The sequence below is a fragment of the Gorilla gorilla genome, chromosome 3, assembly GCF_029281585.2.
Source record: "Gorilla gorilla gorilla isolate KB3781 chromosome 3, NHGRI_mGorGor1-v2.1_pri, whole genome shotgun sequence".
In the NCBI taxonomy this organism is placed as follows: Eukaryota; Metazoa; Chordata; class Mammalia; order Primates; family Hominidae; genus Gorilla; species Gorilla gorilla.
The window spans coordinates 207,078,512-207,092,653 of NC_073227.2; the positions used below are offsets into that span (position 1 = coordinate 207,078,512).

At 48.2% G+C, this 14,142-nt stretch overlaps 1 protein-coding gene across 16 annotated transcripts in view; it reads left to right on the forward strand.

The window, feature by feature from the left end:
• The first annotated feature begins 10,638 nt into the window (after nt 1–10,638).
• The window catches only part of FAM149A (family with sequence similarity 149 member A), a 68,696-nt gene continuing 65,192 nt past the window's right edge, over nt 10,639–14,142 (forward strand). For 6 of the 16 annotated variants that reach the window (XM_055385873.2, XM_055385874.2, XM_055385878.2 and 3 more), the window contains exon 1: nt 10,718–11,564. In XM_055385873.2, the coding sequence (XP_055241848.2) occupies nt 10,993–11,564 (572 nt within the window). In that variant the 5' untranslated portion in view covers nt 10,718–10,992. Of the gene's footprint in view, nt 11,565–14,142 lie in introns of all 16 variants that reach the window. The other 10 variants (XM_055385876.2, XM_055385877.2, XM_063705684.1 and 7 more) reach the window with 6 other exon arrangements.

Consider the following 14,142-nt stretch of genomic DNA (forward strand, 5'->3'; position numbering starts at 1 on the left):
TGTTGCTCAGGCTGGAGTGCAATGGCATGATCTCGGCTCACTGCAATCTTGACCTCCTGGACTCAAGTGATCCTCCCACCTCAGCCTCCCCAGTAGCCAGGACTACAGGTGTACACCACCACACCCGGCTAATTTTTTGGATTTTTAGTAGAGATGAGTTCTCACTATATTGCCCAGGCTGGTCTTGAACTCCTGGCCTCAAGCGACTTCCCGCCTCAGCCTCCCAAAGTGCTGGGATTACAGGTGTGAGCCACTTAACCCACCCTGCACTCATTTTTTTTAAAGCTTCAGTTAAATGCCATTCCTGCTGGTCAATGGCTTTAGCCAGAATTTCGGCAGCACTTTCTTCCCCTCCTTTTCAAGCCCTAGATGTGGATGCCCCATATTTTGGATGGGCCAGCGCATGAGGTGGGGAAGCTCAAATACCAGACCAAGGAAGTGAGTTAGTGGAAATGAGGAGCCATAAAGATGCTTTTATGGCAGAAGGAGCATGGGTTGAAGAGCTGGGTTTTAGGAAGAGTGAGATAGTGGGATCGATTAGGAACAGACTGAAGTTCTTGAGATGCCCCTATTTACATAGGACAAGTTCAGATTGAGGCAGGAAAATAGGGTCTGGAGGCAGGGAATATAAGCCCAATTCAGACTTCAGCTGTGACAGGAAATATCCTCTCCACAGAGCCTATGTTGTAAATGACTTTGTAACTTTACTTCAAGCTCTCCATTTACATAGGGCATACCCCAAGTAACCAGTGGAATCCTCTAGGGGGTATTTAAACTCCCAAAAATTATGTAACAGGGCCTTTGAGCCCTTATGCTCAGGCCGCTCCCACACTGTGGCGTGTACTTTCTTTCTTTCTTTCTTTCTTTTTTTTTTTTTTTGAGACGGAGCTTCACTCTTGTTGCCCAGGCTGGAGTGCAGTGGCGCGATCTCGGCTGACTGCAACCTCCGCCTCCCGGGTTCAAGCGATTCTCCTGCCTCAGCCTCCTTAGTCGCTGGGATTACAGGCGCCTGCCACCATTCCCAGCTAATTTTTTGTATTTTTAGTAGAGACGGGGTTTCACTATGTTGGCCAGGCTGGTCTCGAACTCCTGATCTCAGGTGATCCACCCACCTCAGCCTCCCAAAGTGCTGGGATTACAGGCATGAGGCACTGCGCCCGGCTCCATACTTTCATTTTCAATAAAACCCTTCATTCCTTCCTTGCTTTGTTTGTGTGTTTTTTCCCATTCTTTGTTCAAGACGCGAAGAACCTGGACACCCTCCACCATTAACATATTGACCTAGTGTGACCTTCAAGACCCTTCGCAGCTGGGTCGAGTTTATCTCCCTGCTTGATTTTGTTTGGTTTTGTTTTACCACATCTTCTATGCTTGGTGCCATCACCCCTGACTGCTCTGTGTCCTCGCCCATCACGGTCGTGGCTCTTTGCTCCTCCCTCTGCAAGCAGCGGCCCCTCCTCTCCTCTCCAGCGGGACAGAGCCAACTCTGTGAGAATCCGTCCTTCATAGCGCTGCCCTTTCCGTCTTGCAGGATGAATCGCTTCATTACTTAGGTGTCCATCATACTTTATCTATGCCCTTAGTCTAAAAGCATACTGTGTTGCAGGCACTGTTATATGATCGGACTCTGTCCTGAGCCCTTGGAATAGGATAGAACTTTGAACACAGAGAGCTCCATCATACTCATCTTGGTATCCCCACTATCTAGAAGGGTGACTGGACCATCGTAATTTGTCAAAGAAGAAGCTGTTGGAAAAGTAAATGTTAGATTGAAGTTGTGGCAGGAGGTAAAGAAAGGGAATAGACACATGAGATTTTGTGGAAATACACTTTTACCACCAGCAAATTTCATCTCCAGTAGCTCTGTTTCTGAGAATGAAAACAAACAAGAGAACCAGGATGCTCCGGCGTTCCCTCCAGCCTCCTCCAGCTCTGCAATCCCTACTCCAAGAACATGCCAGCAATCCAGGAAGAACAGTGTGGGGTTCTAGGTCCCCACTTAAAACCTTAGTTTATATTCTAAGTTTTTTTTGTGATCTTGTTCTCTTTTTTTTCTTGCTTCGTGTTTGACCATTCCCTCATACTTACATAGTGCCTGACACAGAGTAGGAATTCACAAACGTTTGCCGATGGAATAATTAAAGGATTATTGAATGAACACACTCTGAACAACATTGTAGCTCTCTATGACAGCAGGGAGAAATCCTCTCAGTTCTGCAAGTGTGCCTCACCCTTTCAAATTTCTATCCATTTGTGGGGTTCTGTTTTCACTGCTCCGTTCTCTCCTTTCCTTGGCTACATCTCGCAGTTGCAGGGTTAGATTTGGTGTCCACTTCTCCTAGAAGCCTTCCTAAACACACCTTGGGATGACTGTTAGCGAGGCCTTTACCCTGTGCGAAGGGCCTTGGTTAGGAAGGACGTAATCTTGTGAACAGAGTGAGTGCCCGTAAGTGTGCGACCTGGAGATCCACCGTGCCAGTGCAAGGATCTGCACACCTCCTGGGGGGAGGTGGGGCTTTGCCTTGGCCGCCATGTGACTTTGAAGGGAGTTCTCAGTTGCGGCCTCTTTTCCAGTCTGCTACTTTGCTGAAAAATCGCCCTTCTTCAGAGCAAGGGAGTTTAAAGAGCTGTTCTTCTTCAGGTTGTTTTGGTTTCAAGCAATTTCCACTGGGGTGAGCACTGGGTCCAGTGAGCTCGTCCTTCCTCAGAGAAACCCTATTACGTACCCAGTGGTGAGAAACAGAAGGCCCCTGCAGACTGCCTCGATCACAGTTCAACCCCACTCCTGGCAGCTTAGTGATTCTGCAGCTTCCTCCCATGTCGTCCATCTCTGCTGGCTCATGTGTCATGGTCTGGCCTTAAAGTATGTGGTCCTAATATCCGATCCCAGCTTAGAAGAGAGGGGAGGAAACGGCACTGCCCCTCGCCTCACCCTCCCTCCTTAGGGAGCCCCTGGTGATTTCTGAGCAAAATCGTAGAGTGTATAAAGCGGGAGGGTGTATTGAAGGGATGGCTCAGGACTGTGGTTAGAAAATTGACCTTCTTTTTAATCTTGGCACAGTGGATTTTGAGTATTGTACTTTCAAATAACTTCCAGGAGGTGTCATAAGGCGTGCTCCAAACTTTAAGGAGAGTCTCCCCAGTTCCATGCTCTGTTGTTCATCTTCCTCCTCTCCCTCTTCTCTCTCTTTTTATCTACCTTCAATCTCCTTTCCCTCCACTTCTGCTCTCCCTGAATTGTGCCCCAGTCTAGAGACATGCTTAGCAGGAGAACACAAACTCTGGGGGAATGGATATGTCTAAAGTCTGTGTGCATCGCTGTTATTCTTGTGTTTTATGAGCCTCTTACCAAAGCACTCTATGATATAACATTGGCATGTCACCCAGAAATACAAGGGCTGGCTTTGAGAAGGTCTCTCGCCGTCTCTTGAATGATAGCATTTGAAATGGTGAAGGAAGTGCTCCGTGCATGCATTACATTAACAGAGAGTAGAGGTGCTGTAAATCAGTAGCTGCCCTTTTAGTCTAATAACAACGGACAGTCAGACTCTTCACTGGAGCTCCCAACTACAGCAGACACTGCCAGTTACCTGCCCAACAGACACCCACACCTCACACCCTTTCTTGGTTTAGGGGTGCTAATTTTGTTTGGGGGCAACATATTCGGGGAAAGGGATCCCTTCTAGCCCTAGAAAAATAGCATTATTTCTCTCTCTCTTCCTCTGTCTTTTCTTTTCTTTCCTTTATTATTATTATTATTATTATTTTTAGACAGGGTGTCACTCTGTTACCCAGGCTGGAAGAGTGCAGTGACATGATCTCAGCTCACTGCAGCCTCCACCTCTTGGGCTTAAGTGATCCTCCCACCTCAGCCTCTGGAAGAGCTGGGAAGACAGGTGTAAGCCACCATGCCCAGCTAATTTTTTTATATTTGGGCTGGTCTTGAACTCCTGGGCTCGACCCATCTGTCAGCCTCAGCCTCCCAAAGTGCTGGGATTAAGGCGGGATCCACCCTGCTCCGTCTATATCTCTTTCTGATGATTAGTTCAGCTGTGCACTTTTGACCTGGTGATAGCCAATGGGACTCAATTGGAGGGGCTTCTGGAAAGTAGTTTGTTCTTTAATGAGAGAGGGTGACCTGAGCCGCCTTCTTACCTGGGATGTAGCTATTTATTTATTTATTTATTTATTTTTGAGACAGAGTCTCGCTCTGTCACCCAGGTGTGCAATGGTGAGATCTCGGCTCACTGCACCCTCCGCTTCCGAGTTCAAGCGATTCTCTTGCCTCAGCCTCCCGAGTAGCTGGGATTACAGGCATGTGCCACCATGCCCGGCTAATTTTTGTATTTTTAGTAGAGACGGGGTTTCACCATGTTGTCTAGGCTGGTCTCGAACTCCTGACCTCGTGATCTGCCCACCTTGGCCTCCCAAAGTGCTGGGATTACAGGCGTGAGCCACCGCACCCGGCCAGATGTAGCTATTTAAAGAAAGATGGCTGGTGCTGAGGGTGACACCTTGGAAACACCAGGAAACAAGCCATACACCCTGACAATGTGTGACTGAAAGAGAATGAGCTTGAGTGTCTCTGACGTTGGTAATTCACCACAGCAATCCCAGAAGCAGTGAATTGTGGGCTTCCTACCCTGTGAGCTACTTAAGCATCTTGAATGCTCAAGCTAAGGCCAGCGAGGGATTTCCCTGTTCTCTGCAGCTGAATGTACCTCACCTGCCTCTGTGGTCTGGTCCTCCGCCTGCATCTGCTATAGTACTCGGGGAACGGGGTCATGGTCCATCAGGAATCGCTGTGATGTAACACTGCCTTTGATCGGTTTAAAATTGTTCTTATTGTTATTTTATTTTATTTTTTGAGACAGTTTCCCTCCTGTCCCCCAGGCTGGAGTGCAATGGCATGATCTCGGCTCACTGCAACCTCCGCCTCCCAGGTTCAAGCTTCTCCTGCCTCAGCCTCCCAAGTAGCTGGGATTACAGGTGTCTGCCACCACATCCGGCCTAAAACTGTTCTTATTGTTATTTTAATAGTTTTCCCTCAGTGGAATCCTGAGCCCGCAATCAAATAGCAAGAAAATTTGCCCAAGGCTTTTTTTTTTTAAATTATTATACTTTAAGTTTTAGGGTACATGTGCACAACGTGCAGGTTTGTTACATATGTACACATGTGCCATGTTGGTGTGCTGCACCCATTAACTCATCATTTAGCATTAGGTATATCTCCTAATGCTATCCCTCCCCCCTCCCCCCACCCTACAACAGGCCCCGGTGTGTGATGTTCCCCTTCCTGTGTCCATGTGTTCTCATTGTTCAATTCCCACCTATGAGTGAGAACATGCGGTGCTTGGTTTTTTGTCCTTGCGATAGTTTGCTGAGAATGATGGTTTCCAGCTTCATCCATGTCCCTGCAAAGGACATGAACTGAGGCTTTCATTTATTGTGTTTATCACTGAAAACAAATACATATTTGTTGCAAACAAATTTTGTTCACATTATACAAAAAGGAATAAACTTGGAAGCAAATGTAGCTATAATTTCCTTCTAGATATTTTTCTCTAGTTATTCAATGTAACCTGGGGTCATATATAACAAAAACTAACATCTACTGAGAATTTGCCAAGTGCTATGCTCTGTTCCAGTACTTCACATGTGTTAGTTAATGTAACTCTTACAAGGCACCATTCAGATAATTACAGCCGAGGAAACTAAAGAACAGAGAGAAGTCTTGGTGTTGTTTAGTGGCAAAGACAGACCATGAGCCTACATAGTTCAGACCCACAGTCCACTAGTCTGCAATGCCTCCCTCTAGTGCTTAGTAAATGCTTGTTGAATCAACAAATGTTTCTCATTGTTCAGAAGTTTGACATTTTTATAATAAAAATTGACAGTATTTTCTTTGTAAAATACCGATGTCATGCTAATTGAGGCGATTTAACTTCTTAAACAGATTAATCAGGTTGTTTTAACTTTCAGGTTTCCAAAACACTTTTTTTCATAGCAACATGGTCATAATTTCCTAATGCTTTCTCCATGATGTAGCCAAGTGTTATTATGCACATCAGAAAGACAGTCAATGAAATTGTTAATCAATATAAGCAGAATAATTTTATCACATAAAGCACTACTCTGACATTTCTTTTCTTTTTGAGATGGAGTTTCACTCTTGTTGCCTAGGTTGGAGTGCAATGGCATGATCTTGGCTCACTGCAACCTCCGCCTCCCAGGTTCAAGCAATTCTCTGGCCTCAGCCTCCCGAGTAGTTGGGATTACTGGCATGTGCCACCACGCCCTGCTAATTTTGTATTTTTAGTAGAGACAGGGTTTCTACATGTTGGTCAGGCTGGTCTTCAACTCCCAACCTCAGGCAATCCGCCCGCCTTGGCCTCCCAAAGTGCTGAGATTACAGGCATGAGCCATCACGCCTGGCCTTACCCTGACATTTCTAATTGTCTATATAAAATCATTAGAAAGAAAGATTTACTATTTGCTGTGTTTACTTTCATTGCCTGATCCTGCTTGAGCCAGACCACATCACCTGAGGCTCATGTTCTAAGAATGACATGCTGCTGGTAATTAACAGAGAAGCCTGGCCGCATCTACAAAAGGCTGTTGATGGATGAACAATGGGTACAGAGGACTGGACAACTTGCTAAGAATGGCTTATCATGTTTGCAATTATGGGTCATTTTCAAAGGAAGGCCCTCCAAAGAAAAGGACCCACTATTCTTCCAGTGTGCCTTCTTCATGGGGCTGGCTGGTCATAATGCTACACCTACTACCGTAACCAGGGATGATACTTCTTCCCCACCACCACCGTCTCCTTTTTATGATTCTTGCATTCTCCCTATAGATTTAAAACAATTACGATGACCATTTCAATTTGTAGCCAGTTTTTTAGAGTGAATTTACCCACTAAAGACTTTCATAGAGGTACAAGCAAGATACTATGATCTTGAAGTACCCCAAAATTAATTAATACCCCAATCATGGATCTTTCCTAGGAGTGCCATAACAAAGTGCTGGGAGGCTTAAAACAACAGGATTTTTTTTCTCACAGTTCTAGATATGGGAAGTCCTCACTGAGGTGTTTGTGGGGCCCTGTAGGGGAGGAGTCATCCCTGCCTCTTCTTAGCGTCTGGTAGTGGCCATCAGCCTGGAGCACCCTTCGGCTTGCAGCTGCTTCACTCCAGCCTCTGCCTCTGCCATCCTGTGGTGCTCCCCCTGTGTGTCTTTGCCCACATCTCCCTCTTCTTAAGAGTATACCCATCGTACTGGGCAAGGACCCATCCTACTGACCTCAGCTTAACTTGATTACATCTGTGAAGATCCTATTTCCAAATAAGATCACATTCACAAGAACTGGGGGTGTGACTTCAACACATCTTCTGGGGGCACACAGCTCAAACGTGCCCACAGCTGGGACACATGCAAACACACCTTAGAGACAGAATGCTTTCAAGGCCAGGATCTGAAAGGGTATGCAGCTGTTCTCTACCTTTATTTTTTATTTTATTATTATTATTATTATTATTATTATTATTATTATTAATTATTTGAGACGGAGTTTCACTCTTCTTGCCCAGGCTGGAGTGCAATGGCACGATCTTGGCTCACCGCAACATCCACTTCCTGGGTCCAAGCGATTCCCCTGCCTCAGCCTCCCAAGTAGCTGGGATTACAGGGACCCGGCACCACACCCAGCTAATTTTTGTATTTGTAGTAGAGATGGGGTTTTTCCATGTTGGTCAGGCTGGTCTTGACCTCCCGACTTCAAGTGATCCGCCCGCCTCAGCCTCCCAAAGTGCTGGGATTACAGGCATGAGCCACTGCACCCGGCCTCTCTAGCTTTATTAACAGCATCTATCTGTATACTTACAAAAAGAAAAAGTATGTTCATAGAAGAGAAGTGGTTATTAAGGGAAACATGGAAAGATCTAGAATCAGACAGCCCAAGATGGCGGCATGAATGCACCACTGTTCAGGAACGGTTGCTCCTGAAGGAGAAGGGTGCTGGGCTCTAATGGTTAATGCCCCCTGTATGTGAACCATATGATTCCTTCCCTTTGCTTTGATTCCACACTCACCTAACAACCACTGGAATTAATTTGGTCTTAAAGGGATTCCTCTTATGGGGAAAGAGCAGAGGATGCAACACTGCATCAGTGCTTTTTTTTTTTTTTTTTTTTGAGATGGAGTCTCACACTGTCGCCCAGGCTGGAGAGCAGTGGCGAGATCTCGGCTCACTGCAAGCTCTGCCTCCCAGGTTCACGCCATTCTCCTGCCTCAGCCTCCCGAGTAGCTGGGACTACAGGCGCCCACCACCACACCCGGCTAATTTTTTGTATTTTTAGTAGAGACAGGGTTTCACCGTGTTAGCCAGGATAGTCTCGATCTCCTGACCTCCTCCGCCCGCTTGGCCTCCCAAAGTGCTGGGATTACAGGCGTGAGCCACCGCGCCCGGCCGCATCAGTGCTTTATGAGTCAGATTAGTGGGGCTCCACACAGAGACACTGGTGAGCTGTGAAGGTGCTGGGTCCATCAGATTTCTGAGTCTGAAATATCAGGAATCCTGAGTTCTGGCAGCAAACAAGTGCTACCCCCAAGGATCTAGGTGAGCTGACTCGAACTTTGCTCCACAATGGCCCTCCCTTGCTGTTATTTCAAGCTCCATATGTTCAGATTCAATGGAGCGACTAGCCCCTTACTCACTGAAAGCACATACTCTAGAAATAACTTCTATTTGCATTGAAAGTGACCTGATATAGTAAGGATTTAATTATTCCATGAATCAGAATAAGATCCTTGTGAGATAAACAAAATCTGTGGGAAACTGCTTTGCAGTCCTGAATGAGTGCTCTATGAAAACAGTCCAGCGTTCGGAGGGAACGTCCAGACTTCTGGGGCTACCTGGTGAGTGCTGCCGAAGAGGAACAAGGGAGCACGAGAAAAGTTCACGGTTCAACACCAGCCTGTTCCTGGTGTCTCTGCGTTGTGACGGAGTTGGCACTGCTTCCCTGGTTTGCCCCCAACCCTCTCCCTCTTGTTACCATTGCTGCTCTCAGAGGTGTCTGTTCTTAATTCCCTTTTTCTCTCATTTTGATTCTTCGCTGTGTGCTGGCGCTTCACACGCTGACGACTGCGTGCTCTCGCCTCTCCGAACATCCAAGGGCCTTTAAAATCTCACCCTAGTCACCCATGTCTCTTACTTCCCTTAGGCACACAAATGCTCTGCTGTCCCCAAGCGAATGTTGACCACGATGGCTGCCATCACCTGTGCTTGTCTTCCAGGGCACTCACGGGACACTCAGCATATGACGTGAAGCGGATTATTCCATGCTCTGGGAAGAGAACCGCTCTTTCTTTGCATGTCTGTGCTTAATGCAATCTTGAAGCAGACAAGTGCCCAGTACATGTTGGTGGCAGTTAGATGTAGAAAAGGGATCATGACAGAAGACTTGTTAACTGCCTCTAAATAACGCAAAACTTAGCATTACCCGGAAGTTTACCGTGGCTCAGACTCCAGTTTGATAACTTACAAAAGATTCAAGTATATAAACATGAATGTCAGTTTATTCACTGCCAAACTTAATTCATCTCTTTTCCCTATCCCACATCAGGAAATGTATCTCCTGAGATCCTCTCCTGAATATTAATGGACAAACTCCATCAATATCTCATTACTATTTTTTTGACACAGGGTCTCACTCTACTGCCCAGGCTGGAATGCAGTGGTGCGATCACGGCTCACTCCAGGCCCAAGCGATCACCTCAGCCTCCCGAGTACCTGGGACTACAGGCATGCGCCACCACGCCCGGCATTTTTTTTTTTTTTTTTTTTTTTAATATTTGTAGAGATGGGGTCTCCCTATGTTGTTGCCCAGGCTGGCCTGGAACTCCTGGGCTCAAGCCATCCTCCCACCTCCCAATCCCGGTGTTGGGATTACAGGTATGAGCCACCGCGCCTGGCTGCAGTATCTTATTTTTTAACTCTGTTCAACACTGACCCCACACCCCTTTAGATGCTCGCACCTATACGCTCTACCTTTCACACGTATTTTTCAGATTAAGCAAAATACAATTTATTCCACTTAATAGAAAACTTTGCCTTCCATATCTGTCTTTGAATTTGTAGTCGTTCCGATTATAATTTGAGTTCTCAACATTTGAATTACACAGTCTCTTGGTTCACTTCGACAGGTGTTTAAACAGGTGTGCGTAGGTCTTTCTACTTCAGCTCTCAGAGCCGGTCTTGTTTGCGGGTTAGTGGGTGGCGCACCTCGCGGTCGCTCCCACCCCACCCTTAGTAACAGGGTTTGAGTAGGACCCTGGGGTGGGGGGGTGGATGCTGCTGTTTCAAGCTCGTTCGCCCAAATACATCTTTCTACCCACCTTCCCTATCATCGGAGAGGTGGCCTGACCCCAGCACGTGTAAGCTTGTCAGGCTGGGTAAGTTCCAGAACCTTCTGGAGCCAGGATTCTCTTTCCCAGCCCTGGGCCCTGAGCTCGGCGGATGGGATCTGCGAGGCTCGGAGCGCAGGGGAAATGGGGGCGTGTTCCTTTAAGGCGGAACCAGGCGGGGAGTGGGACGTCCCCCGCGGGCACAGCCCGAGCCGCACCTGGGGCCCAATTAGCCTGGAGCGCGGCCGGGTGTGTTGAACGTAGCAACCGCGGGCGGCGGGCGGCGGCCGCCGGCCGCGCTTCCCGGGGCTCCTGGCCCTTCGGCCCTCGGGGGTCTCACGGCGCTGGGACGAGGCGGGGCTGCTCTCCGCAGCCGGGGCGCTCGGCGGACGGACCCGGGCCGGGGAAGGGCGACCCCAGCGGCGCGGAGCTGAGCGTTCCTCGGGGAGGAGAGGGAGCCAGGGGCCTCCGGGGCTCCGGGTGCGGGGACCCCAGGCTCCTCGCCCCGGCCCGGGCCGCCTCGGCCGGATCTCGGCGGTCTGAACTCTCGGGCGGCGGCGAGGGCGGCGTGTCCACTGTCGAGGCATGAAGGCTGCTGTGCTGGACCTTGGGTCGCTCTTGGCCAAACTCTTCGAGACCTCGACGGCGCCCCCCGCAGGCCCCTCCTCCAGACCCTCGGGAGGTGCTGCCGCTGCAGGGTCGGGGGGCTCCAGGGCGGGCACCCCGTTGGGCACCGCCCCGACCCCGACCCTCCTCCGCGCCCTGGCTCCGGACTCCCCCTCCGCCTCGCGGCGGTCGCCCGCTCCGCTCCTCCCCTCCCCCTACTCCCGGGGCTCCGCCGCCAGCCGCGCCGCGGGAGCAGTGGGGACCCTGCTCTCTTGGCCCGGTAGCCCGAGAGCGGGTAAAGCCCCGCCCCAGCCCCCCACTCCCTCCGGCGGGGGCTGCTCCCCTGCTCGCCTGGTGGTCCCAGCGCGGCCGCCCTCGGGCCCCGGCGGGGTCTGGGCCGCGCTCCCCAGGAACCCGCTCCAGCCTGGCCCCGGAGAGCGAGAGCCCGGCGCCTGCGTGGCCCCCGGGGCTGGCCCCAGAACCCTGTTCCTTACGCTGCCTGACATCGGCGAGGAGGGGGCCTCGGACAGCGACTCCGGGGATGGCGAAGCGTGAGTAGCAGCGTGGTCCGGGCGCGTGTATCTTTTGCTGGGACCCCCGACCCCTCCGCCTGCCGCACTCACCTTCGCAGGTGCACTTCAGGAAATGAAATATTTGTAGTAACTTCCATAACCCCCTGGGCACCCTCCTTGCACGTTTCCTGGGTTTTTACTCCTTGGCTTTGCGGGCTTTCAGACATAAGCTGTGACATGCTTTGTCCAGCTTTCTCAGAGTGAATCCTAAGGGGCCTTGAAGGAAGGGACAGAATTTTGTTTCTCTTCTACCAGAAGCATTGCTACTTAGAGTGTTTGTTTGTTTGGTTTTCTTAAGGACTTTTTGAAGTCCCTTTCTTTGTCTCAGAATATAGCAGGTGTGCAGGGAAACCGAATACACAGGTCTGCAGCAAGTATTTTAAGAAGTGGTGAGACCTGGTGCTTTCCTAATTTCTAAGGACCAGTCCCTAGTCTTATCCCAAGTGGGATGGGTCTCCTTTGTGTGACATCTAGTTAATTTACATATGCATGACATCATCTGACACAAGTGGAATTGTAATGGCCAGGACACGTCTGATTATTACCCTAGAGCTCCTGAGAGCTTTCCACAGTGCCCTGAGTCACTGCAGAAACGTTGACTTCATGGGAACATTTTCACTGGGAATCGGAGGCCGCTTCCCTCAACACACACACACCCACACAACACCCCTTTCACTTCCAAGAGTCGTGATAAAAACATTGCTCTTTTAAAATGTGTTTTAGAACTAGGATGAATTTTAATTTTTAGAGTGGAGCATATTGTTAGCCATTCTTGAATGGGTAAATTTTCATCCTGAATGCTGCAAAGAAATAGTGAAATGGTCAAAGACAGATGAGCCAATTCACTCAATGAGGTTTCTGCATTGTAATCTAGTGAGGCCATTCCCTACTCCCTGCAAAAAATCCTGAGTAATTTTTGCATTCATACTGATCCTGACTCACTCACAATTTAAATAATTACAGTTTCACAAAATTGAATGATATTCATGTCAATATGAAAACAAGCGGCTGGGCACGGTGGCTCACGCCTGTAATCCCAGCACTTTGGGAGGCCGAGGCGGGCGGATCATGAGGTCAGGAGATCGAGACCATCCTGGCTAACACGATGAAACCCCGTCTCTACTAAAAATACAAAAAACTAGCCGGGCGTAGTGGTACGTGCCTGTAGTCCCAGCTACTCGGAAGGCTGAGGCAAGAGGATGATGGCGTGAACCCGGGAGGCGGAGCTTGCAGTGAGCCAAGATCGCACCATTGCGCTCCAACCTGGGCGACAGAGAGAGAGACTCCGTCTCAAAAAAACAACAACAAAAAAGAAAATAAGCAGTTAAGCAAAAAGTTGTTCCCACTCATTAAAAAATACTATATTATGACATATGTTTATCAACTGATAGTTTTCCCTATCAGTTAATTGCTTTTGGAAAACTCACTGGAATACATATGCCTGAGGAATTAGACCTTTGTTATTGGCAACTGGTCCTTAACATTTATGCAATTAATGTTTTATGAGCAAACAGATCTACACACTGACCTTAAACTCTAGTCTTAGTGCTTTTAACAAATAGGCACTGAAATATGCAGCATGGCCAGTGAAACTGGTGTTAGTTTCAATTCTTGAACATATTAGCTCATGTTTATATTGTGCAAATATTTGAAATAGATACTTTTTGAATAACACTGCATTTGGCATTATTTACATAAGATTATGCTGAATTAACAAATGCATTCAATTTTATGGACAGTGAAGAAATTGAATTTTTAAATTATTGTTATTTTTTGAGATGAGGTCTCCTTCTGTCACCCAGGTTGGAGTGCAGTGGTATGATCACTGTTCATTGCAGCTTCAACCTCCCAGACTCAAGCGATCTGATTCTCCCGTCTCAGACTCTCGAGTAGCTTGGACTACAGGTGTGAGCTACTATGCCTGGCCAATTTTAAAAATGTTTCTGTGGAGACAGGGTCTCCCTATGTTGCCCAGGATGGTCTTGAACTCCTGGCCTCAAGCAATCTTCCCACCTGGGCATTGCTGGGATTACAGGCATGAGCCACTGCATCTGGCCATGAAATTGAATTTTAGGTAAGTGCTATGAGAAGTAATATACACAGCTAGGTGCTTTGCAGAATCCTCCCGAGTTTGTGTGCTCCGGCTGTCTGCAGCAGCAGGTAAAGGCACACACAGGCAGGAAGCAGACTGGCCCTCTGAGCATACCATTTTTCCTTTCAGATCCACGACTACTCACATTCCCTTCCTCTCATCATACCCCACTCCTTTTTCAATCACTAAAACATAAGAGACAAAGGGGAAGGAAGAAAGTATTAAGACGGCTTTTCTTTCAATACTGCAGACTTTGCACCTTGAAGGATTCTTTTTCCCTCCTGGATTTCTGTGGTAGTGATTTATAACACCGAATAAACAAACATAAGACAATGAATTTAAATTTGCTCTTACCATCTCATCTGTCACTTGGCAGATAGCTGCTGCTGTTAACCTGTGTGGTTAATATTAAAATCAGGAATTTAAATTTCAAAAGCCTGGAAACTTGGAAAGGGAGAAATGGGT